The 27264-nt window shown below is 43.7% G+C and overlaps 1 protein-coding gene across 4 annotated transcripts in view; it reads right to left on the reverse strand.

The window, feature by feature from the left end:
* Positions 1-1381: 1381 nt before the first annotated feature.
* The window catches only part of INTS9 (integrator complex subunit 9), a 101300-nt gene continuing 75417 nt past the window's right edge, over positions 1382-27264 (reverse strand). For all 4 annotated transcript variants that reach the window (XM_015081172.3, XM_053216659.1, XM_053216660.1 and 1 more), the window contains 9 exons: positions 26767-26878; positions 24101-24281; positions 20200-20260; positions 16563-16734; positions 13411-13535; positions 11222-11389; positions 7250-7348; positions 5813-5950; positions 1382-2072 (listed from right to left, as the gene is read on the reverse strand). In XM_015081172.3, the coding sequence (XP_014936658.1) occupies positions 1896-2072; positions 5813-5950; positions 7250-7348; positions 11222-11389; positions 13411-13535; positions 16563-16734; positions 20200-20260; positions 24101-24281; positions 26767-26878 (1233 nt within the window). In that variant the 3' untranslated portion in view covers positions 1382-1895. The remainder of the gene's footprint in view (positions 2073-5812; positions 5951-7249; positions 7349-11221; positions 11390-13410; positions 13536-16562; positions 16735-20199; positions 20261-24100; positions 24282-26766; positions 26879-27264) is intronic.

Below are 27264 nucleotides of genomic sequence, written 5' to 3' on the forward strand. Positions count from 1 at the left end.
TGCATTTATATACGGTTTCTTGAGTAATCACCTCTCAAAGGATCAGTGCCTGGGGCTCTCTGAGCAAGCCCTTTAACAAAAATCAAACTTGGACAAATCCAAGTAAAGTAACCATTTTGATTTTCTTGAGCTCTATTTTATACTACTTTTGTATTTTTAAAGATGCTTGAAATTTAACTTGATTTCTCTCAAAAGTTTTCGTAGAAAGTATTCCTACATGTGATGCATATTTATCATCTCCTCCTAAAATAAAAAGTAAACTTTCACGGTGATGGCTTGTCAATCTCTTGTAATGTCAATCCCCTCCCATGGCTGTAGCCCCGCCCCCCCACTTCCCCAACCCCCCAGGTCATTCTGTAGACACATCCTAGGCCCCCTGATTGGGGTGATGACCTGTACCCTGGAAAACAGAGGCCTGCTGAAGCTGAGCACTCCTGTGTCCGAGTCTGGCCAAGTCAGAGAAGGCATCGTCCTCTAATGAAGAATTCCTTCCCATTGGTAGGGCCATTCCAGAGAATGGACAATCCAGTCTCCATAAAGCCTGAGTAAGTAGTTCTATAGGATTTTACATCATTCATTCTTGACTCAGTAAATCCCTTTGTGACGCTTAGCTGGTAGCTAAGTTGGAGGATGGGGACTACTGACTGAATTTCAACCAGTCTGCAAAGATTGTAGGGACAGGCTGACCTGGGCCTACTTCCCTAGCTGACCAATTCCAAGACTTGTACTCTTACCCCCCAGCCTCCCCAGTACTTGCATAACTGGCATGTGTGTGTGACAACTGATGCTTAGATAGATGTCATCTGGTACATATCTGTTTTGAACAATTAAGCATTATTTCCAATGCAGTAGCTTACTATTATGAGGATCTATGGGCAGTGAAGTTTAATGCTCTGCTCAATGCAGACAATCCTGATAATCTGCAAGGAAGGCAGTGATGGGCAGGGATTAACTAGCAGAGCCTGAACTGTTTGTTCTGGACCTTCTTCCAGAAGGTTAGGCTGCTGATACCAATCTGTGTTGGTGGGTTTTTTTTTTTTTTTTTTTTAGTTTATTTGAGAGCAAGCAGGGGAAGGGGCAGAGAGACGGGCAGTGAGAGAATCCCAAGCAGGCTCCGTGTTGTCAGCACAGAGCCAGATGCAGGGCTTGAACTCATGATCTATGAAATCATGACCTGAGCTGACGTTAAGAGTCAGACGCTTAACTGAATAAGCCACAGGCACCCCTGTGTCAGTGTTTTTTATACAGATACAGCTCAGATAAAGTTAAGCACCTTTTCATACAGTTTAAGAAAAATATATGAATACACACATCAAATTAAAATTTGCCATGGTATTTTCTAAGTTTATGCCGTTCTGTATATTTTCATAGGTTTTCAGACACTTCTATAAAAATAAGTTTTATTAACAAAATGGGCTCACAATATAAAATAAAGATGGTTCATTTTACCAATTTGGGGGATCATCTTTCTTATCGGGCGTGGCACTGTAGACAAGTAAATAAAACACAATCGAAGACTAGTTTTCCTGCCCAAGGCCTGTGAAACCATGAAAAATAAACACGGACCACTTAAGTCAGTCATCTTTTTACCTACCCCTTCCACCATTAACCTCTTGGGAAGCTGCTTCTGTTACTTTTATGCTACTCCTCAGCTCGCTGCCTTACCGTTCCCGGCTACCCAGAATTGGGAAGAAAATGAATGTAAGTTTAAAGCAAAAGTTCTCCAGGAGATTCTGGCCATAACTCCTTTTAATCGCGTCCCACAAGGGTCACTTATTCCTTAAGCCACTGACCACAAAGATATGGCCAACTGTGCCCTTCCTTGGTTTGTGCTGGGCAGCCACAGTGAAGAACTGGAGGGTTTCAGTGAAATACAAATGGTTTAGATGTTCCATTTAGAACTTCTGTAGGAATTTGAGAACGAGGTCCCGCAGTCGTACCCTGAGCATCTCATCATTGTCACAAATGATATGGGTCGAATCTTCCTCAATCTGGATGAGTGTCTCAGCTTCCTGGAGCAGGACAATATGGCCCTTTGCTGTGTCTTCTACCTTAATGTCGCTGAAGCCATGCTGTTCCAAAGAAAAGAGAGAGGAAGATGATGGATACTCTGAAAGCAAGGGGCTGCCTAAAAGGCTGGAGGATATTGCAACTGACAGTTCCAAGAAATGACACTCCCTACGGGACAAGACAAGGATGTCCCCTTTCACCACGTTATTCAACACAGTATCACAAATAAAAGGCATCCAAATCAGCCAGGGAGAGCTCAAACTCTCACTCTTCGCAGATGATGTGATACTCTATATGGAAAACCCAAAAGATTCCACCAAAAAAACTGCTAGAACTGATCCATGAATTCAGCAAAGTCACAGGATATAAAATCAATACACGGAAATCAGCTGCATTCCTATATACCAACAATGAAGCAACAGAAAGAGAACTCAAGGAATCGGTTCCATTTACAGTTGCACCAAAAACCATAAGATACCTAGGAATAAATCAACCACAGAGGTGAAAAATCTATACACTGAAAACTATAGAAAGCTTATGAAAGAAACTGAAGAAGACACAAGAAAATGGAAAAAGATTCCATGCTCCCGGATAGGAAGAACAAATATTGTTAAAATGTCGATACTACCCAAAGCAATCTACGTGTTCAATGCAATACCTATCAAAATAACACCAGCATTCTTCACAGAGCTAGAACAATCCTAAAACTTATATGGAACCAGAAAAGACCCTGCATAGACAAAGCAATCTTGAAAAAGAAAACCAAAGCTGGAGGCATCACAATCCTGGGCTTCAAGCAGTATTACAAAGCTGTAATCATCAAGACAATATGGTACTGGCACAAAAACAGACACTCAGATCAGTGGAAGAGAATACAGAACCCAGAAACGGACTCACAAACGTATGGCCAACTCATCTTTGACAAAGCAGGAAAGAATATCCAATGGAATAAAGACAATCTCTTCAGCAAATGGTGCTGGGAAACTGGACAGCGACATGCAGAAGAATGAACCTGGACCACTTTCTTACACCATACACAAAAATAAACTCATAGTGGATGAAAGACCTCAATGTAACACAGGAAGCCATCAAAATCCTTGAGGAGAAAGCAGGCAAAAACCTCTTTGATCTTGTCTGCAGCAACTTCTTACTCAACACGTTTCTGGAGGCAAGGGAAACAAAAGCAAAAATGAACTATTGGGACCTCATCAAAATAAAGCTTCTGCACAGTGAAGGAAACAATCAGCAAAACTGAAAGGCAACTGATGGAATGGGAGAAGATATTTGCAAACGATGTATCAGATAAAGGGTTAGTATCCAAAATCTATAAAGAACTTATCAAACTCAACACCCAAAAAACAAATAGTCCAGTGAAGGAATGGGCAAAAGACATGAATAGACACTTCTCCAAAGACGACATCCAGATGGTCAGCAGACATATGAAAAAAATGCTCAACATCACTCATCATCAGGGAAGTACAAATCAAAACCACAATGAGATACCACCTCACACCTGTCAGAATGGCTAACATGAACAACTCAGGCAACAACAGATGTTGGCGAGAATGCGGAGAAAGAGGATCTCTTTTGCATTGCTGGTAGGAATGCAAACTGGTGCGGCCACTCTGGAAAACAGTATGGAGGTTCCTCAAAAAATTAAAAACAGAACTACCCTACAACCCAGCAACTGCACTACTAGGTATTTATCCAAGGGATACAGGTATGCTCTTTCCAAGGGGCACATGCACCCCAATGTTTACAGAAGCACTATCAACAATAGCCAAAGTATGGAAAGAGCCCAAATGTCCATTGATGGATGAATGGATAAAGAAGAGGTGGTGTGTATATGTGTGTATGCGTGTGTGTGTGCACACACACGCACACACACACACGGGAGTATTACTCGGCAATCAAAAAGAATGAAATCTTGCCATTTGCAACTATGTGGCTGGAACTAGACGGTAGTAAGCGAAATTAGAGAAAGAGAAATATCATATAACTTCCCTCATATGAGGACTTTAAGAGACAAAATAGATGAACATAAGGGAAGGGAAACAAAAATAATATAAAAACAGGGAGGCGGACAAAACAGAAGAGACTCTTAACTATAGAGAACAAACAGAGAGTTGCTGGAGGGGTAATGGGAGGGGGGATGGGCTAAATGGGTAAGGGGTATTAAGGAATCTACTCCTGAAATCATTTTGTACTATATGCTAACTAACTTGGATTTAAATTAAAAAAAATAATTATTAAAAAAAAGAAATGACACTTCCTAGACTTGGCTAAACTGAACATTCTAGAAGGTGCCATTTTTGATGCTCCTCCATACAATTCTTCACACTTGTCACATGACCTTCTATAGCAATAGAATTCAAACATAGATAGCTTCATATACTTTAAAAGAAGCCTCCAAACATGCAGATTATACAAACCACAACAAAATTTCTATAACCTGCTTAAACTTTTGTAAGTTATCTGGGGAACACATCTAAGCTTGGGTTCAGGAGTCCAGGACACTGGGCCGTCCATCACCAGCCTCCATATGCCAATGGTCTCTGATAAAAAAAGCTCCATCCTATCTCAGGAAAATGCATTCCTCAAAGCAAGACACCAGTGACCTTGTGATTTGGCGAATCCCTTTCAAGGAAGGACACAAGGCAGCACAAGAAATACTTCTTTAGCTACCTTAATGTGAGTTATAGAATTTTCTTTCACATCACACATAAAGTTGAGAAAGCAGAAAAGTAGTAGAAATAAGGCTGATATGCCTGAAAGGGACACAGGATAGGCAAAGAAAATGGTCTAGGGAAAGTCTCTACCCTTAGTTCTAGAAAGTATGTATAGGTTAGGGCAGGTACTGATATTCTTCTTGCAGGAGAGGAGGCAGAAATGGTGAAAAGGAAGAGTCCAGGTCAGATCCTAAGGGTCAATTCCTTGATGAGCCAGGCGAACTAAGTGAAGGTCTTTCTGGGAGAGCAAGTTGTTCCAAGTTTATAAAAAACAAGTCAAGCTCTTGTCCTACCAACAGGGGCTGGAGCACTGCAAGGTCACAAGGAAGCAGTGATTGACATGTTCACCTGCATCACAGGGGACACTCCCATGTTAATTACTAGTGATCCTACTCTCAGGGGCTAGGAGGGCTGCACAATGTGGCTGCAGTCTTCTTCAGGGAAAATTAAAATTCTAATGGATGGCTGCCGATTTGGGAAAGGACCAGTGTCTTCCAGGTGACTGCTGATTTCTTCCCTCTCCTCCCACCCCATCTGGGGATTGCTGGCCCTGCTTCTAGAATTTCCAGGGATCCAGCAACACTGGCGCCTCTGCCCTCACTGCCCCCAGGCCCAAGTCTCTCTTCTCTTGTGACAAGCCACGTTGGTGCTCTGGCAGCAAGGGGTCTGCTCGAGAAGTGAGGCTCTAAGGGGCGGACTTCCTGGCCGCTCCCACCTTGCCTATCCATCGCATCTAGGTTTTTGAGGAAGGGACTTCCTTGGTTTAGTTCCCACAAGACATAGATGTCATGAGGCAGTCTTCTAGCGGCCTGGTGCCTGATGGGGAGGAAGAGGCTGGCAGAGAAGCAAGCGGGGGACCTACAGCAAAGGAGGGCATGGTCTTCTCTCAACTCTGTGACCCTCCCCTGGTTCTGTTTCCTGCCACGGCCCTGGATCAAGCAGATGCTTCAGAGACAGGAGCCCAGACCGTGGAGACTATGAGAAAGGCAGCAGCACACATTCCTTGAAGCAGGTGAACAGCAGGAAGGGAGGCTCCCGCGCAGCTTTTGCAGGTGCAAACCGAATGCGCTCACCTTCTCCAGGGCCTGCACGAACTGTTCTACCGGGATGGAGCCGCTCAGCAGTGGCTTCAGCACTTTGCAGTCTGGAATGTCATCGCTCGCCCGCTTTCTCTTCTTACCGCCTGTGGGCTGGGTGGGCCTGGGTGGGGGCTAGAGAGGGAAAAAAAACACCATCTCAGCATGAGGTCAGTGCAGGCCACAGCCAGAACCCGTCTGTCCATCCTACCAACACAACCTTTTTCCTGGTGGAGGCCCTGGCGCCCGGCCCGGCGTCACCCTGTGTGAGGTCAGCCAGCTCTTGAGTTCAGAGTCACTGTTAGCTGGGGGCTCCATCTGGAGTTCTTCATAACATAAGCTAATGCCAAAGCATCCACACAGCATCAATATCTTTTTTGGCAAAGAGATCTCCCTTTTATCAAGACTCGTCTCTAACTGATTCAATTCAGTATCTTCTGAATAAAATTTTTAAGATTTTATTTTTTTAAAGTTTATTTATTTAGAGAGAGAGTGCGAGTGGGGGAGAGGGGCAGGGAGGGGGAGAAAGAGAGAATCCCAAGGAGGCTCCAAGTTGCCACCACAGAGTCCAACATGGGGCTCCCTCTCATTGAACCCTGAGATCATGACCTGAGCCGAAATCAAGAGTCGGATGCTCAACTGCCACCCAGGTGTCCCTTCTGAGTAAATTCTTAATAATAACCTGTGCTGGCCACTGCAGGTGTAGCAACAGCAGGTTGGTCGCAGCCACTAGCGGTGGGGTCAGACTCATGCGCTGACATGAAGGTCAGAGAAACTGTCTAAAAAGCGGTGATGGCGGAGCTTCGGGAGGGTGAAGTAAAGGTGAAGTGGGAAATACAGCAGGTGAGGGCACAGCATGCGCCTCATGTATTTGAAGTGGCAGCTCCGTGCAGATCATTCACGGTGTCAGAGCAGCACAGCCAAGTCCGGAAGGAGTTTTTCTAAGGGGGATGAGGGAGGACGAGTGCCTGAAGAGCTGCACCGCGAGGCAGTGAACATGCGTGAACATAGGGCACGGGGGGGGGGGGTGGGGGGTGGGGGGGAGGGGGGCGCAGAGGGGACAACCGTGGGTGGGGATGGCTCCCAGGCCCCACCCACTTCTGCAGGTGTGGGGCTGGCGCCAACCCAGCTCTCCGCACTACCCGCTGCCTACCAAATGTGCCCGCGGGAGCTGAGTGGGGCCGGCACTTTGGGAGCCTGGAAGGGCACTCAGGCTGACGTGTGGCCTCCACTCTATGAGTAATAGCTGCTCTTCCCTTCTATCTCTCTGAGGCGTGTGGCCAGAGAAGTAAGTAGTGAAGAATCTATATGCAGGGCCCTCTTTGTTTCAGATTGGATCCATTATGTAGTGTGCTAACTTCCGCAGTGGGACACTGGGACCACGATCGTGGGCGCTTCCTCGTGGACTCAGGCGCAGCCCACCCTCCCCCATACCTGAAGGACGTGCTTGTTATCTTTGGTGTGCAGCACTGCCGAGACCGTTGCCAAGGAAATGCCAGGCTTAATCTCCATGGGCACCAGTGAATCTGCGAGCTGGAAGCACACAGGGGTTTCAGTCGGGCTCGCCTAAATTTGGGGACGAGGTGCAGCAGCTGTGCTGTCCAGGCAGGAGCTGGAGGCCATACCGGGCTGGGACTCAAGTGCCCCTGCCAGCCTGGTGGGAAAGACACGGCATCAAACGCCATAGCGCTGAGCCTTTCATGATCACCTTTATTCATTTCCTTTTCTTTTGAACTTCTGTCTACATCACTGCAGTCTAACATGGCCACATAATTTTAAGGAAGAAAGAAGGTAAAAACATTTTTAAAATAACATAAATCAAAAATGTATCGCACACACAAATGTACACCTCAGTTGTAATAAAGAAAGGAGGTAAGAGAAGCCGGAGAGGCAAAGGGGATAGTGGTGGTGGGTAAACTGGGCTGCGAAGACTTAGAGAACTCGTCCGACCGCAACTCCTTAGACAGTGTTCTGGGTGCCCTTCCCAGCGACAGCCCAACACTCACCAGCCATCACCCACTTGCAAGCCTGTGCCACTGCGTGCTGGGACCCCAGCATGCTGACCCTTCTGCGTCTCCCTTTTGTTAGCTCCACCCCCACCCCAAATGATGAGATGCCCACACTGTGCTAAGGGCCCATCACCTGTACTGCCACAACCTCACATCCATCTTTCAGGTGGCTTTCAGGTGGCTTCCAGGCGGCTCCGAACACTTTCACAGTATTCTCCAAAACCTCAGAGGGCTTCTCTTCATGCAGAAATACCTACTGAGTGCTGACTTTTCATGCTAGCCTCCGCCTCTGTCCTCATGACCACTAGGTGACTAGTGTCAGGCAGGAAGGACAGGGCAGTAGCATTTGGACTGAGTGAGCTAATTCCTGGAAACGTGACTTCTCCCAAAGGCGGAACATCCAACCTTTACCTGGGGGGCCATCTCTTTCCCTACCACCTGAATCTGAGGTGTACCCCATCTCCTCGGCAGCTTTAGAGCTCCCTGACCCCGCCACTGGCAGTGATGTGTGATCTTCTAAGAGGCTGTAGCACTCAGCTTTAGTTGGCTATTGCTCTTGCTGTTTTATTAGGATTCTGTGACTATAAGAGTTACTTTCCAACAACAGTATGCATACTCTTTCTGGAAAATTTGGAAAACAGAATACACGTAGACCCCGGTCTGTCCCAGTCTCCTAGATTTAAGAACAAAAGTAAACAAATATGCAAGATGCCACTTAGGTAAATATGAAGATCTATATCACATGGGCAGAGGAAGCAGCTCAGGGTATTTAGAAGAACTGGAAAACGGAATGTGAAAATTGTTTCACGGGGTGCCTGGGTGGCGCAGTCGGTTAAGCGTCCGACTTCAGCCAGGTCACGATCTCACGGTCTGTGAGTTCGAGCCCCGCGTCAGGCTCTGGGCTGATGGCTCGGAGCCTGGAGCCTGTTTCCGATTCTGTGTCTCCCTCTCTCTCTGCCCCTCCCCCATTCATGCTCTGTCTCTCTCTGTCCCCAAAATAAATAAAAAACGTTGAAAAAAAAATTAAAAAAAAAATAAAAATTCTTAATTTAAAAAAAAAAAAGAAAATTGTTTCACGAAATAAGAAAACATATGTGGCACAAGTGTGAAACGTTCCCCCCCGGAGAGACATGTCTGCTCCGGTCTCCCGACAACACCCGTCCGTGAGCATCCTTTTCCTTCCTACACTGCAGTTACGCCCATCCCAGGGAAACCTGCCTAGCAGAACTTTAAAGCCAAAGAACTGGCCTGGGAGGTTTGGGGACGGCACTGTGGGAACGCAGCAGGTGAGATACTCTCCCTGGGCGGCCCTGTGAGGGAGATCTAAGACTCATCTAGGCTTGAGGGAGGTCTCCACTCTGATACCTCCGTGAGGGAGGGAGCACCCCTCGCCGCCCTCGAATAGACAGTCTTCCGAGAACCCGTCCATGAGGGTTGTCGCATCCGATCTCCTGTCTTGCACTCAGAGGGACAAAGGGGGAGGATTTATGGGAAGCTGCACACTCTCATTTGGGGGAGGAATAAGCATCCTTTAGTCGCAGCAAAACCTAAAGAGCAGCGCCAGATTTTAACCTCCTCATCTCACACATGCGTCTCCCAGGCAAAACTCTACATTATGTCCACGGACAAAAATTTACGTAAAAGAATGTTTCTGAAAGCATTACTTATAATATAGAAAAAGCAGAAATAATAAAGCTCACCAGTGAAGGAATAGTTATGATAAACTTATGATAGACCATTACACCCCCACTAAGATGTTTACTTGTCGCGACCTACTACTGTTCCATGACCAAGGCAGCATGCTGGGTAGGATTCAACTACACACAACACACACACACACACACACACACACACACACACACACACAGAACAGACAAGGCAAATACACAAAATCTGAGCAGTAGTTATCTCTGGCACGGGGACCACGACTGATTATTTTGTCTTTATCCTTTTTTTTATTCTATTTTAACTCTAATAGTAACAGAATCCTAATAAAACAGCAAGAGAAGGCAGAAGGGCCTTAAAAAGATGGCTGTACAGAGCACTGCTCTCAGGAAAGTGTGGGACCTGAGCCTCTTTCAGGGGCATTGTGGTCAATGTGACTGTCCTAATAATGTGAGTTTTAGCCTTTTCACTCTTGCTATCACGAGTGTTCACTGGGATTTTCTCAAGGTTACATGACATATATTATCCACAACAAAGTGAAAGCAAAAGGAGATAGGACAGTCCACAAGCAGACATTAAAGAGATCTGCAAATGGAAAATAGTGCCCCTGTTCTCATTACTTTTTAGAAACATTTTCTCATAAAAGATATTTTAGTTGTGTTAGCATCTAATGGGTTTATGTCATTATTTTTATAGCTTTTTAAAAATTTTATTTTAGAAAGAACAAGATCACAAGAGGGAGAGGGGCAGAGGAAAAAGGAGAATCTTAAGCAGGCTCCACGTTCAGCATAGATCCTGACGTGGGGCTCAATCTCAAGACTGTGAGATCAAGACCTGAGCCAAAATCAAGAGTTGGATGCTCAACCAACTGAGCCACCCAGGCACCCCCTAAATCATTATTTTTAAAATGAATAAATATTTTTAAAATGTCTTCGTTTTAACATCTAATATAGCAAATATCAATAGATGTAACCCACATAAACAAAAGCTCTTTGAGGTTCTAATTTTTTTAAGTAGGCTCCATGCTGGGCATGAGATCACGACCTGAGCTGAGATTAAGAGTCAGATGCTTAACTGACTGAGCCACCTAGGCGCCCCTTGGGTTCTAATTTTTAAGAAGTTTTGAGACCAGGAATTTTGAGGACATGTTCAAGCTATCTCAAGAGGCAAAAGAAAGCCAAAAGTAGCTTCCCACAGAGCCTTCCACACTGACATTGCAGGAGCTAGGCCATGTGACTCGGGCTGCCTTGCCCTCAGTTGGTCGCTCATGCACAGTATACCTCAACTGTCTCACATGTACAATATGCACACAAATAATCACATTTATAATCCTTATATGTTGATTACTCTTATTTCCCTCCATCTAGCTCTGAATTTGATGAAACTTGACTCACACTCAAATGAGGTCCAGAAAGGATGAGAAAAATCCACCGTGGTCAGGGACGGAGCTGACATCAGTGCCTCTGTTCTGAGAGGCCCTGGCTTCCTGGCTTAAACATGTTAAATGTGAACACAAGCAGCGGTCCTGATGTTAACAGCTGTTACTTCATTGCCTGAAAAATAAGGCGGTTCTGAAGATCCCGCCTCTCTTCCCAGTTCCTTGCCTAAGGGGCTGTGTTCTTTGGTTCATCCGCATTTGACACAACGCCAAGAAAGCCACCTCTGAGATCATCTTTTTTCAGATACTCAAGTGGAAAACCTGGGTCTGACCATGAGAAAGAGAACAGCTCACCTCTGGCATGATTTCGATCTTCTCGTACCGACGCTTGAAAGGCAAGGCGAGGACCTCGGCCCGCCGATAGGACATTGCGGGCGGCTGGCAGTCGATCATCAGGTCCATGCGGTGGGACTGCGCTGGGGGTGGCTGCGTGTACTGCTCGGGGCAGACCACGTGCAGCGGCTGAGAACCAACAGGACAGGGGCAAGTAAGGGAGGAGGCCCACCTCAGTGTGCCCGCACTCCTGCTCCGCCTCACCACCTCCTGACCCCCCTCCTCTCAAACCCAAACACTGGGCAGCAGGAGAGGGGAGTGCAGTGCGGGGAAAGAATAAACATTTCAGAGCAAAGCCCTCAACTGCCAGTCATGTGGACTAGTGGGGGATCCACTGCCTCCGTTTGCATTTGTTTTTATGTTTTCACTGTTTTTAAGTCATTTTGATGGTAACTTCCATAGGTCTGTGCCCAACTGGTGCCCAAGCCCCTTGAGGGCAGTCTTCTTGTCACACCTACCATCACTGACCGGTATAGCTGTTGGCCGATTGGCAAGAACTGCTGACTTTGGGGCTAGTCTGGTGTTTTGGGGTGGGGGCTTCTCTGGTATCTGCAAGTGCACTGGTGTTAGACAGTGGGCAGTGCACAGCTCACATACTCCACTGTGTGGGACACACTGAATCAGATCTTTTTTGCAAAATATCTCTTTGTTATTCTGAGAGACAAAAATAGTAAACCAACATTTACCTGGGACAAATACCACCCAAGTGAAAATGGATCCCGGTAGCCCACTGAGTTGTACTGACACTGCTTTTACTTAAGAGCCTGGAGCTCACCTCCAGCTCCTGGAAGGCCTTCCAACAGGAAGCACTGGAACAGCCGACCGGGTGCACTAAAAACAGCACTTGTTCTGTTGGGCTGACCCTTTTCTTCCTCCTGACGGAAGGTTAGGTTAGGATCTCCTAACTCTTCTCAAAGCCATCCGAGTGCACAGTCGCAGCCTGAGGACCCGTCCCCGCTTCCCTCTCCTACAGTGGGGACCAGGTGGCCTCTGGCTCCCACAGTCATATACCGCCAGGGGCTCCATGAGCACACCGCTGCCGTGTGGACCACAGGGGAAACTTAGTCATGAAAACAACAGGCTCTTAACTGCTTCTGCCAGTGTGCTGATGAGTACACGGTGGGTATCGAGTTGCCAAATCAGCCCAAACTTATCCACTACTCTCAATCATGTCTAGAGAAAGCCCATATTCTTTCCTTGTAGGGCCAGCAAGCTAGTGATGGCCATAATCCATTATTTCTGCATTCCTGAGGTTCTTCAGCTTTCCATTTCTTGTTACCCTTCCTTAGAGCTCTGGGTAAGTGCCTCCCATCCTGAGGTCATAGGTTCTGTGAGGAGGAAAGCAAACTTCTGACCTAGGCCAAGAAAAATGAAGGGAGCTAATCGTGCCTTGCTAAATTACTCGGTGAAGCGACAGAAGACATGCCAGGGCGCCCTGGTATTCCTTTAAGCTCCTGAGGCAATGGGGAATGAGAAGTTTTCCTCTTGCCTCTCCCTCGCCAACTGCAAGCAGCCTCCCCCAACCCCACTATCAAACTTGTGCCAAGAGGTTGCTGACCCGGTGCAGTGATTTTTACTCCCCGCGCCCCCCCCCCCCCCACATTCTCCTGTGTAGATGGTCTTCCTTAACCCACTGCTTTACCCAACTACTTCTTCCCTTGCCCTACGGCAGAAGATGCAAAAGGAAAAAACAAACAGAAGCCACAAAAAATAAACCAAAACAAGCCCCTAACAAAAAGCAAAATAACAGTGTTCGTGGTACTAACCCACACCTGCAACGAGGAACCAGTACAGGTTTCAGTGAAACTGTCTTTCGGCTTGAGGCGTCTGTTTCTAGGGCTATTTTGGTGGGGAGAGGGGGCGATTTGCTTTTGACTGGACACAGACGGTCCTCATCAAAAATAACAGGCTAATGCTTTCCTTCCCTTCCACCTTTGATTTCTTTAGAACAGAAACTGCTTCCAGGTCTTAAAGCCCCCTACCTGGGGCGGGGCGGGGCGGGGCAGTGACCGGCACAGGTGCCAGCATGCTGCGGACTCCAGACTCCGGGGACACGAGGAAGGGAAGAAGCGCAGCCAGACGGCCCGCCCTGCCGCAAACTCCCGGCTGTATCGGGGCCATGGGGAGACACCAGCACTTCCCTTCCTTACCTGTACTTCTTTGAGCAGCTTTGACACTTGGATGAAGTTCAGTCGCGTATCGATGGGGCAGTAAATGCATTTCATGGCCAAGGGCTGGTAGGGAGCCAGTGCTTCCAGGTAGGAGAAATCAGGTTCTAATGGGAGCACAAAAAGGAAAATTTAAAATGCAAGCAACAGAGTTGCTACCAAGTGAGGAGGCGGCTGGTGTGGTCAAGGCCAGGAGGAATCCGTACCGAAGTGCAGAGGCTGGCGGGAGCTGGATTCCTGATCACTGCAGAGGGTCACTTACTCACAGGTAAGGACGGGGAGAGGCCAGAATGAACAGGGCAGGGTGGGTGTGGGCTCAAGATTTTCAACACAGAGAGACGGAGGAGATAAATGAGGGGCTACATAAGTAAATGGGGGAGAAGGGAAAACTCTTTGTTGCAACAGAATGCCAAATAAATGTAAACAATGAAAGTAAAGAAAAATTTATCATTTGGCAACCATCACAGGAATAATTTCTTCGGACCAGGATCATCAATAGATGCAAAAAAAATTAGATAAAAATTTGAGGAAGACAAGGATACATAGTCTCAAAGTGTCCCCCCACCCAAGATACTGATTAAATGTAAAAACTGACTTCACAGTGGGGAAACCTGGCACAGGCCTCTCGAATCAAGTGCTCGAAGTTAACAAGCAGGTATGAGACAAATGACATACCACTGACTTGACAGGGCAGACATGAGAAAAGGACCCTGGCCTCATGTCAACAGATGCTTTTGCTGGGACTGTCATGCTCCTCTCGGCAAAGCCTGGCGTGCGCGGTGACTGGGAACCACGCTTGCCATGACGGCCCATTTGTTAAACCCAGAACTACTCACTGTGGCCTGTGTGGCAGAGATTACATTTCTGGTGTGAAATATAATACTTAGACTCCCAACAGCCTGTGCCCCCATGAGGACATCACTTCTTACAGCCCTCTAGCTTACATTTACCCATCCCATTAACTCTCCCAGTGCATTAAGGATGACTGATGGAGCTTCCAGATTTTTATTTATTAAAAAAAAAATTTTTTTTTTAATGTTTATTTGAGAAAGCGAGCGAGTATGAGCAGGGGAGGAGCAGAGAGTGGGGGGGCAGGGGGAGACACAGAATCTGAAGCAGGCTCCAGGCTCTGAGCTGTTAGCACAGAGCCTGATGTGGGGCTTAAACTCACGAACTGCAAGATCATGAACTGAGCAGAAGTCAGACGCTTAACCGAATGAACCACCCAGGCACCCTGGAACTTCCCGATTTTTCAATTACTTCCCTTGGTGGCTCCTGTTTCTCTAAGAAGAACCCCCCAAATATGAGGCAAGGACAGCTACCTAGGAGAAAACTGACTCCCTTTTTACGTGTACTATGTGAGCTACAACTTTCCCACAGCTGTAATACAATCCAAAAAAGTGGTCCAAAATTCATCTCTGACATGACCAGACATCATACATGACATAGCTTCTCTGAAAGTCCCTCAAAATGGGTTTAGATTTAAATTCATTACCAGGGTTGTTACGGACAATCAAACAACCCTTGATTTCTTCTTAGCTGGCTAAAGGAAAAATTATACTACAGCAAACATTTCTTACTGCGCCTATAAAAATACTGTACCCACTGTCATATCAGAGTCAGTAACCCCTCAAAAAGAATGAAAGACCACCTTTAGTCCTACTACAATGTTCTCCAGAATACCTCTTGCTTAGCAAAAGTTGGCCATGGTGAGGTTCTGGGTATTGTGGGTCAATGTCTTGTGACCTGACTTCCTCTGCCTTTGGCCAAAAGGGGGCCTAGGAAAGAGAGAAGAAGCCTCTGAAGCTGCTTTTCTGAGCTCTCCTGGCACTTTCTACCGGGTCTTGGAGTTATAGCCGGAGCCGGCCTGTCAGTCATGGCCAGGCCATGTTGTTCTCCTGTTGGACATCAACAATTTCACAGAACCCTAACACCAGACATGGCCATTTGGTGACCACAATGGATCAAGACAAAAACAAGAACCCCTCCATAATCATGCCTGAACACACAACCACAACACTGTTCGAACCACAAAAGGAGCAAACATTACCCTATCCTGGCTCCATTCTTCTTGCCTTCTAGATAAGAACTGTTAAGATACTCAATCATTTAACCACTCCTGCTTCCTAACAGCGGCCAATCCAGAGCAATGTCCCACATCTGTGAACCTACCTCAAAATCACCCAACACAAGTCCAAATCCATAAGTTCTTTCCAACATGTTCTGAGATGCCTCCCACTTCCCCATGTGTTCTTCTCAGCTGCAATGAATCAATAAAGCCAACTTTGTTTGACCGGTGGTGTGATAGAGGCCTCTGGCACTCCTCACAAGCAGGCTGAGCACAGGAAAGGGCCCCAGTGTCCCTGATCTTGAAGATTTGGGCACAGTTAGACTCTATTCCATCATTCAAGTCTTAAAAGCAATGAGAAAGAAATCAACTGATAACTTTCTCAACAACTTTTATGTGCCAGGCACTGCATGAAGTGCCTTCTGATAACATTTCAGTAAACACACAGAGTTGCCCAAGGAAGGAGCCATCAACAATCCCACTTTACGATGAAGAAAGTGAGGCTCAGGGAGGTGAGGTAACTTGGCTTAGATTATAGTACACTGGACCAGATTCAGATCAAGGTTTTTCACTCAATTGCCCGTAAGATTTCCAAATCCCAAGGCTGTCTGAAGACCTAAAGTTGCTAAAATAATATAGTGATGAAGTAAAACCCCTGCTTGGCTTCATTAAAGGATTTGTTTTACTCTGAGGGGTTTGTCTCCAGAAAAAACAGTGTAAGCCAGAGCAAACTATAACCAAAGGAGAAAAACCCAACTCAAGAAATAATTCCTAAAGGGTAACACAAGAGTGGTTACTAGGATTACTGCCGTTCTTGAAACAGCTTACAAAATCCTATCAAAAGCAGTTCAGTAGAAATCTGCCTCAGGGAAAAATCTCTGAAAAATGGATATGAAAGCTGTGTCCAGTACAGTTTCCTAACAGTCCATCTTGCTTTACTCTTTCCCTTGTGGTTTATGTCGGATGAGTGTTCATATTTATGCCTTACTGTAAATTTCGTCCTGGTTGGTGCACTGGGTGAAAGTCCCAGTGGGAAGGGCAGGGTTTTATTTGTTTGTTTACTTACCTGTGAATATGACGGTGTTGAGACTAGATTTCCCCCAGAGCTCCATGAAATGGACCACGTCCCCAAATCGGAGGGAGGGGTGCCCGGTGAACACCACACATGGTTGCCGGAAATCACTGCTGAAGTCTCCGTGGAGGCTCGGGTAGTGCTTCAGCTTGTTGGTCTGAATGAGCTACATATGTACAGGGAAGCACACAAAGAGATGTTAGCCTGTCCAGGCGGAGGGAAGGACTGCACAGCATGGGAGCATGAGCAGAAGGAAGAATACAAATGAATCTGATTACAATTTGTGGAAGACTGAATTTTTTTTTTTTTTTTTTTTTGTTATGTACAATGTGACTTTCTGAACAGATGCAACCTTTTGGTACGTATTAACATATTATTCAGGCTGTTAAAGGCCTGATGCAGTCTAACCCTTCCTTTAGAGCTTCCTGACACTCGGGAGTCCCGGCCCTAGAAGTTCCCAGGATCAGTTATTATTTGAAGTACAAGTAATTTTCCCCAAACATGTGACTCACCAAGTTCTGTCAACAATAAACAACACAAGAAAAACTGTTTACCTGCACAGGACCACCTCTTGAGATGTAAGTTACTGAGGCAACTTACCAAAGACAAAGGCCAAATTGGCTTTCAGAAATTTGGGAGTGTGATGTCCTCCCAGAGATGTCCTATGCAGAGAGCTGTAGTAAGAAGTGGGCCATGTACAGCCTCAGACTCGTCTCAAAAGTGTACGTTTTGAATCAAATGATCTCCCTTCCAGAGCAATACCTGGCAATTCTCTCCCAACATCATAACTGACCCAAGACAACACCATATAGTTACAGCCACAGATGGCATCTTGTGACATGGCTCAGCAGCTCTTCCTGCTGCCCTGGCCCTGCCTCCACCTCCCTACTCTAGCACCAAAAGGTAAGATGACAAACACCCAGACTTCAGAGACCTTAAATGCCAGCTAGATCAAAGGGAATACTGCCCTGAGATATCGTCTAATAGATGAAGAAATAGTCTGTGACATAAGTTAATCCTGAACCAACCAATTATGCATAAGAGGGGAGCCCAAGTCCAACTGAAGTCACCCAAATAGTGAAGTGTGGCCGGAATGGGACAACCCCCAAATGGAAGCTAAACTCTCTTCAATATAAAGATTTAATTTTTAATTCAGAGAGATTGCTTTTACTGGTAACACTACAACACTACTCTAGAGATCTTAGCCAGGCATCCCTGGCTTGGATGGGATATGTTGTAGTAAAGACGGGACAAATGCTGAATTCCCACCTCCCTTCCAAGTTATATACAAACAAAAGGGACATTCTTTTTATAACTGATCTGCCCCCAAATCATTACTTGTCCCATTGAAATGGGTGAGCGCTGTCTAAAAGACTAAGCCTACTGTATCCGTTGCCGTCAAGGAGACGAATGGGATTCTAAGAATAGCAGTAGGTCTTTGCACACAACTTAAATCACTTTTTAGGCATTACCTACAGTTCCTGAAGTTCTACTGATCAATGCATAGCAACTAAGATAAATTCATCTCTTTTCTTTTGCCAACTGGAGCTACCTTTCTAGCTGACTTACTACATTTGACCATTCATTACCTCTGTACTTATTTAAGGTCCAACTGTATAGGCAATGAAGCTGTAGGGTAGGAATTCTGTAAAAAAAAATTTTTTTTTTCAATTATCAGTACTAAGGCTAGAATATTTTCTCTTTGGCACTGGTCACAATACTGAGTCAACTCCATCATGTCCTAAAGTAGGCAAGTGTGTTTCAGGAACCCTGCTCATGCAACTATGGTCTTTTCATATTCCTAACTAAATGGGACAAAGGTAATCTGTGACAATATGTGGGTAAAAATGTAGAGTAACACTCTTAGAAAACAAAAAAAGGCTAATTTTTGTTGGGGGGAGAAAAACCAGCCTTCAGTGGTAAAGTCCACCATAAAGTATGCTTTGCCATGCTTAATTTTCAGACATCACTGCATTTCTAGCCTGAAGTTCACTGTGGTAATGACAGAGCTTGGAAAAACTTTGGCTGCTGTAACGGAATGTGTGGACTGAAAAATGACTTTGTCAGAACCTTCCGCATGAAATTCTGGCTCATAAAGGTCCTTTGGAGTAGCAATAAGCAGGGGTGGCAGGAGTTGTCAAATTTAAAATAGTTAGTGGGACATTTGTTGCTATTTACACTGAATCAAATAGTTAACTGTAAAACAAATAAACCAACTAAATCCTATACAAGCACATCCACACAGACATCTGTGGATGGATGAAGTCTGTACAAACTGAAAAGTCCATGTTCCCAACTGCACACTAAGGAGCAGTGTGACCAGCTTCTTAGAGGTTCCCCTTTGTCCTTTTCCACTTACTACTGCCTCCAACCCCACCTCCAGGATAACTGCAATCCTGGCTTCTGATACCACAGAATTGTTTTGTGTGTTCTTGAACTTTCATATAAAGAAAATCACACTGTCTACTTATGTCTCACTTATTTCACTCGCATGATGTTTGTGAGATTTGTTTACATAACTTCGTATAATTGGAATTCATTCATTCTCACTGATGTTAAGTAAGGTATTCCATTGTACAGAATATACCACAAAATCCGCTTGACTATTAACAGCATTTAGGTATATTTCAGCACTATTACCAAGAATGCTCTGAAGATTTTTGTCTGTGTCTTTTGGTGACATACCCATGTATTTCTGTTTGGTATATAATTCAGGAACAAAATTGCTGAAGTAGGGAGTATGTTATATTTCAGCTTTAGCAGATATTGCCAGTTTCCTAAAGTGGCTTATACCAATTTAAACATCCTTTTTAAAAATGTAACAAAAAATTGGGAGTAACTCTTTTGTTGGATAGTAAGAGAATGGTTAAGTACATTATAATATGTTCATATGATATGCTATGGAATACTAGCTAGCAATAATAATAATAGGAGGCACACAGAAAAATATCCATGATACACTGTTTGGTGAAAAATGTAATGAAAACAAAACTGTCTATGTTATGTTGTTACGTTATATATATTGTATTTGTTTCAAGTGTCCAATAATATATATATTGTGGAAAAAAAAATCACCACAGTAAGCCTAGTTACCATCCATCATCATAGATAGTTACAAAAGATTTTTTTTTGAGAACTCTTAATATCTGCTCTCTTAGCAACTTTTAAACATGCAATACAGTATGGTTAACTACAGTCACTATGATGTACTTACATCCCATGAATTATTTATTTTAGAAGAAGTTTGTACCTTTGACCCTCTATTTTTTAAAAACTTAAATGTTATTATTTTCATCATTAAAACTTCACATCTATGATCAACATGACTAACTGGAAAGAAGACTTTGACTATAAACGAATCTGTTGTTATGCAAAGAAATTAGTAGTAGGGGTCAGATAACACTCAGTGAACAGAACAGAGGTAGGTTATGAACTGAACACGTACTGGCAATAGAATGTGTTAATGAGAAGAGAAAGTAACATATCTTGAGTTAGAGTACTTCGCGGTCATCTCACATGGGAAACAAGGGACTATATGAGTTTACCTAAGGATTTCTATAATCTAGAGACATGTTATCATCCATTTATCTACAGTTTTTTCTTGCTTTGACCCAATAATGCCATTTCTTACCTCTGCATGAGGAAAAGGTGGTTCTGGGAGATACACCTTAGTCTGTTTGTTGTGACAAAGCCTTTTAAAGAGGAAAAACGGATGAGCCTGTTAGGGTAGGGCATACAGGATCATTTGTTGCCACCTAGTGGTAGCAGCAAAAACACTAATAAAGTGTATTCAAAATTTTCCTGTTAACCAATCTCACTGTGATTGAAAGCCAGGATCTACGGAATATTCAGAACAAGTCCCTTGTGAGCATTTTTTAACCATTAAAATTCCTGAGTACATTTTTTTCCTTGAAAAATAAGCTTGTTATTTTGGAATAATTTTAGATTTATAGAAAAGTTGCAGAGACAGTACTGACTTCCCTTGGGCCCTTTACCCAGGGCCCCCTTAAAGTTAACATCTTACATAACCATGATACAGTTGTTGAACTGTGAAATTAACATTAGTGCATTACAACTAACTAAATTCCAGACTTTGTTTGGATTTCACCAGTTTTTCCACTAATGTCTTTTTTTTTTTTTTGCTCCAGGATCCAATTTGAAATATCATATTGCATTAGTAGTGATCACTTTTGAGGAGAAAGTGATAGGCTTTCTTCAGAGACCCAACTTTGTATTTTGCACATGCACTAAGCAACACTGGTCACTGAAACTGGAGAGTAACGTGGTATCTCAACTGGGAGACTCTATAAATGCTTTAGGTAGTCTATATTTCTTTCCTAGACAGAGCGGACATTTAAAAATGGAGATGTCTGAATAAAGCAATTGTGGCCAAAGTTAACAACTGATAACTCAAAAGACAGGTGTTCTGTAGGTTTGGCGTTATGTAGTAATAATGTATGTTTGTTCACGACTACTTGTAAGAATTCTACTAAAACAGTATTAAAGTATTTCAACAGTTCTACCAGATACTATTTTTTGGGGAGTAGTTCAGGACTCCAGGGTTTGGGTTTTATATGAACTTCATGAATACAACTTATTAATTTTCCCTACACTTAAAATTTTCTTTAATCTTGATTTAAAAAACATTACTTTATATCCTTTTTGGAGGAAGATGTAAATAGGGAAGGAAGATACTTCTGGAGGGTTACCTTATAATATCTAAATTACATATACTTATATACATAGAATTATATATAATATCTAATCAGGAAGACAAAACTTTTTAAAGTCAGGAAGAGAGACAAATAGAAGATCTTCATTTAAGGTTTCTTAGATTGTTGCAAAGGATATTATGTTGCATTAGTTAGTATCAATATATAAAACTAAAGTATTTCTGACATAAAAAAACCAGGACAAAACAAAACAAAACAATAACCTAAATGCATTGTGGTATCCTTGACTGGATCCTGGAATAGAAAAGCGACATTAGTGGGAAAACTGGTACAATCTGAAAAAGACTGTAGTTCAGCTAATAATGTGTGCTAATGTTCATTTCTTGGTTTTGATACATGTGTATGGCCATGTAAGATGTGGCCATTAGGGAAAACTAAGTAGAAGGTATATAGTTCTTTCTGTACTACCTCTACAACTTTTCTGTAAATTCAAAATTATTCCAAAGTAACGACTTTATTATTTAAAAAACAAATCAAAGTTAAAATCCAAAGTGCCAAGACGGGGGAAAAAATATCTGCAGATGTATAACAAAGAGTAGAGTTCAAATAAATTGGTAAGAAAAGTATAACATCTCTAATCAGTAGAAAAGGGACAATTTACAGAAGACAATGGGCAAAGGAACAATTTACAGAAGACAAAAATCTTTCTGGAAAGCAACTGAGATTTGTATAATCAACATTAAAACATATTTATACTCTTTCTGTAATTCCACTGTTAGTAATTTACCTAAAGCAAAAGATGCAGTCGTATATACATACAACAATATTAATTGAAGATTTATTACTAAAAGGAAAAAACTGGGCAAAGCCTGTTCGTCCAACAATAAGACAACAGTTAAATAAATAATATAGTATACAAATGATGTAATAATGTATTCATGTAAAAACTATGTCCTCAAAGTTTTATTTTAATCCTCTAATCTCACATTAAAAATGTGAGATTAGCAGGGGGCACCTGAGTGGCTCAGTTGGTTGGGTGTCTGACTTCAGCTCAGGTCATGATCTCGCGCGGTCCGTGAGTTCGAGCTGCGCATCGGGCTCTGTGCTGACAGCTCAGAGCCTGGAGCCTGCTTCAGATTCTGTGTCTCCCTCTCTCTCTGCCCCTCCCCCACTTGCACTCTGTCTCTCTTTCAAAAATAAACATTAAAAAAAAAATTAATATTTAAAAGCAGGATCCAAAATTAAATAATTGGTATGATCCCCATATAGAAAGAAGAAATCCATCCAAATGCCAACAGTGATATTACTTCTGGATAGTGGGTTTACAGGTTCAGTTTTTCCTGTTTTCTGTAACTTGTATTGTTTTCTATAGTAAGTGTGTATTACACATATATTAGAAACGAACAAATATAAAAACCCAGAAACAAAAACAACCTACTCTAATTAGAGTGGTCCTGACTTCTAGCCCGTAAGATATTATTCTGAAAGAACAGCACACAGTGGGGACGGAGTGGCTTTGAGAAGCACACCATCCCCCAGGCCTCACAGGGCTGGCTGGAGTTTTTTATTAAGGATCTGGATGAAGAAATTCAGAATATGCTAATTGTGCAAGTGATCCTTAGGCTGGACTACTAATTATTCAAGATTAACTTCCTATGCTGGGGGAGAAATGACCCAATGCAAAGGATAAAATTCAACAGGTACCAATAAAGTGACGGCCCTACGGACAAACATGACTAACATGCACACAGGATGGAGAAGTTTGTCTGAATGGAGATAGAGAAAAAAAGTCCTTGACCACAACTTTTAAAAGGGGAGGAAAAAGTGCCCTTTAAGAAGGGGGAGTGGGGAGACAGCATATAGAATATGTTAGGACAGAATGATATACAAATCCCTTCTTAATTAGAAACTTGGTAGAACACTGTGTCCATTACACTACCATACAATCAAAATGGATTACACACCCTATGCAAGTGTCATGTCCCCGTCTAAAAACACCACCCTAAGGCACTTGAAGGTCGACTGTAAAAGTTCTGTATTTCCCTCATCCCTCCCTTTTTTGGGCCAGATGAGTTAGATTCAAACATGCATCTAAATAATCCTAAAAAGGTTCACTAACTTCATACTGTTCAATAATTTACCCACCTCAGGACTGGATCAAACAATTTCCTACTGTAATAAAACTTAGTTTTATCAAATATCATGCTATTGAAATGAAAAAGAACCTAGCTTTTCTTATCATCAGATTTGGTATTAGAAATTCCAGACAACATGAACTTGGGCTTTTTTTGAGCCTCTAGAATGTCACTTCACTTTGTAACAGGCAGAGGGTAGCATGGGAGAAGATAAATGTATAATATTTTGTCACTAAATTTGAAAGTGCTAAGTTAACCCTTTGCCTTTCATCCTTCCTTCCTTGACAACTATTCCTCCAAACTCTAGCAATGTAACAGATTTGGCTTTTATTAATACAATTTTCACATCACAGACATGGAAAGACAACAAAATCAAAGTCTCATAGTAATGTGAGAAAAAAGAAAACCTTTGTATTTTTATTTTTGACAGAGAGAGAGAGAGTGCGTATGTATGGAATGAGAGTGTGTGGACATGCACGTGAGTGAGCAGGGTGTGGGGCAGGGTGGAGGGGGAGAGAGAGAGAGAGAGAGAGAGAGACAGTCTTAAGCACAGAGCCAATGCGGGGCTCAACCGTGAGATCACGACCTGAGCTGAAATCAAGAGCTGGACGCTTAACCAACTGAGCCACCCAGCTGCCCCTATACTTTTTTCATTAAAAAAACTTTTTCCATTTTATTCTTACTGCTTGAATGTACTGAATCATGGAGAAGAATGCAGACATACCACTCAGCAAAAATTTGGGAAAACTCAAGTGAACTGTTGGCCACGGGGGAGATGAAGTAGAAAGGGATGTTGGAGAGGCCGGCGGAGTCAATGTACTGATACAGGCATTCCAGGAGGTCATAGATCACTCCAGAAGGGTAACAGGGCACCAACACGTTTCCTCCATTCCGGACTGTCAGTGCTAGAAAAGTTGAAGTCAGAGAGCAAACAGTGGTGTCAGAAGAACAGTTTTATAAAGGTAGAAAGAAACTTTAAAAATAATATTTGGATTTCTTTCATTTCCTACTTCTGTTCATACAATTCATTTCTCAGGTACAATGATCTGCTTCTTTTGAAGAATAGCACAAGAGTGGGAGAATCCAGAGGCTAACAATCAGTTGGGTTTTTAATGGACGTCTCAGTCCCTGGGAACACGGTGTGCAGTTAAGGGTTTGGGCTTTAAAGGTTACCAATGGCAGCCGAGCTTCAGGACAGACCCTCCAAGCTCCTTCTCTTTTTAGCTCCTGCTCAAAACTTTGCTGGATTTGTCTCTGTTCAGTCTCTAACCACTGCTGTATGACCTATAAGGAAATAGGCCAAGTTTTTCCATTTGACTCATTTTAGTGGCATTTTCTTTCATTAATGTGTTATTTGTAAGAAAATCCTCTACACTTTAAATACTTAAAAACAAGTTATCAAACGAGGACTTGCAACTTAATGGGTATAATTACATTAGAAGTTATAACTGGCTACAAAAGAAAAAAAATATCAAAGCCCTCTTAAGTTTCTCTTTTGTTTAGTTTCCAAAACAAACTGAAACGCAGAGCTTTCAGGTGTAGATCTTGAAGCCTCTGGTGTCTTGTATCCTCCTCTGTTCCCAACCCTGACATATGGGTTCTCCCAGGTGCTGTACTTGGAGTACTGGTTGACTTGCTATTACTAGAGTATGGTACCGAGGGGAGAGACAGTGGTCAGGGCTCAAGAGGCCTGGATCTACTCCTGCATTCATCACATGCTATAGGACCCCATGTAAGCCACTGAAACCTGGCTGGGCCTGTTTCCTGATTGGTTATGAGAGGAGTGGACTAGATTAGTGGTCTTCAAGCTTTCTTTTTTTTTTTTTTTCAACGTTTATTTATTTTTGGGACAGAAAGAGACAGAGCATGAACGGGGGAGGGGCAGAGAGAGAGGGAGACACAGAATCGGAAACAGGCTCCAGGCTCTGAGCCATCAGCCCAGAGCCCGACGCGGGGCTTGAACTCACGGACCACGAGATCATGACCTGGCTGAAGTCGGACGCTTAACCGACGGCGCCACCCAGGCGCCCCTCAAGCTTTCGTAAGTGTGAAAATTGCCAGGGAACATGTTGAAAATGCAACTTTGCTGCTGGGTCTCTCCTGTCCCCAGAGAATCTGACTTACTAGGTCTGTGGATGGGCCCTCAAATTTGCATCTTTAAGAAGTGGCCTCACTGATCATGAGGCAAGTGGTTAGTGGACTTAAGAAACAGATTAGATGCAAGGTTCCTTTCAGATCTAAAGTGTTTTGAGTCTGTGATTCTAGACAATAAGCAAACAAAACATACAAATCAGGGGTGCTATTTGAGACTAGACCAATAATTTTTTTCAAGGAAGAATAAACTGTGTGAAAGGGGTGAAAGGTCTGAGCTCATTAACTCCTCTTTGGCAACTGTTATGGACTGAACATCTGTATCCCCCTAAAGTTCATATATTGAAGCCCTAACTCCCAATGTGATGGTACTGGGTCAGGGGTGCTTTGGGAGGTAACTGGGTTTAGATGAGGCCATGAGGGTACAGCCTCCATGATGGGATTTTTGCCCTCATAAGACGACGACGACATGAGAGCTGCTTCTTTCGGCCAAGGGAGGACAGACTTGTGGGTGTCTGCGAGCCAGGAAGAGAGCCCTCTTCCACTGGTCAGACCCTGACCACACTGACAATCTGATCTCAGACTTCCCTGCCTCCAGAACTGTGAGAAATGTTTGTTCTTTAAGCCACCCAGTCTGGCATTTTGTTACAGCAGCCCAAGTTAAGACAGTAAGCAACCTATACTTTTCTAAAAGAAAGGCAGGATTTCTAGATTTTACTGACAATTATATCCAAAGAAACATACGTTTCTTCCGGGTAGCAAGTCTCTTCTCCAAATTTAGTCTTCTCTCAAAGAAAAAAACAACACTGACCAAATATTGGTGGAAAAATGTATCTGCTCAGTATATTGCTATTGTGAATGCAAAGTATTAAGTCTTTTCTGTGCTATTACTTACAAGCAAAGATGTGATTCTTCCCTTTTTTGACAACTGCTATCCTGTATGCACCCCCGTCTTGCCCCCAAATCCCACCACAGAGCAAACAAATAAGAATTTTCAACATAAATCAAGTGGGAGAATGTTGAGTATCTGTTGCATAAATGTGCTAAACATTTGAATTTACCCTTACAACCATTCTTACATTCTTCAGATTTATGTTGCTTAAGAATTGCTTTTGCTGACAACAGCAAGCTTTGAAGGATGGGCAGGAAGGGTAGAGTAGGCGGGGCAGGGGAAGCCTTGAACCGGGGTATCAGAGGGGGTGAACGTGAAGAGAAGGAACACAAAATGCTACAGAAGCAAGAACTGAAAAGTAAATTTAGCACATTTCATCCCGTTCATGGCCTGAGCTGGACACATACCCAGGTTGCTGCAGAACTCTCCCACCATGCCGTCCGGGTTGGCGGTGGGGATCTGGGTGAGGCCTGTCAGAACGAGAACGTCGCTGTTTTTGAGAGAAGCTTGGTCCATGGGCTGAAAAACCAGAGAGAACTATGCTCAGTACTTCAAAAGGAAATGGTAAGTGCAAGTAGTGAAGGAAAAAGAGAATAGTCATTGCTCTTTCTGTGTTTGGCTCATCATTGTCCTGTTCCCTTACTTCCTCTAATGAAGTCTGTCAGTGAACAGTTAAGTAGCTGCCCACTGGGGATAGGGACAGATGAGAGGAGGCATGAGGGAACTTTACAGCCATGATAAAAGAGTTCTATGCTGGGGCACCTGGCTGGTTCAGTCAGTTAAGAGTCCGACTTCAGCCCAGGTCATGATCTCATGCTTCGTGGGTTCGAGCCCCACGTCGGGCTCTGTGCTGAGAGCTCTGAGCCTGGAGCCTGCTTCAAATTCTGTATCTCTCTCTTTCTCTC

The sequence above is a fragment of the Acinonyx jubatus genome, chromosome B1 (assembly GCF_027475565.1).
Source record: "Acinonyx jubatus isolate Ajub_Pintada_27869175 chromosome B1, VMU_Ajub_asm_v1.0, whole genome shotgun sequence".
In the NCBI taxonomy this organism is placed as follows: Eukaryota; Metazoa; Chordata; class Mammalia; order Carnivora; family Felidae; genus Acinonyx; species Acinonyx jubatus.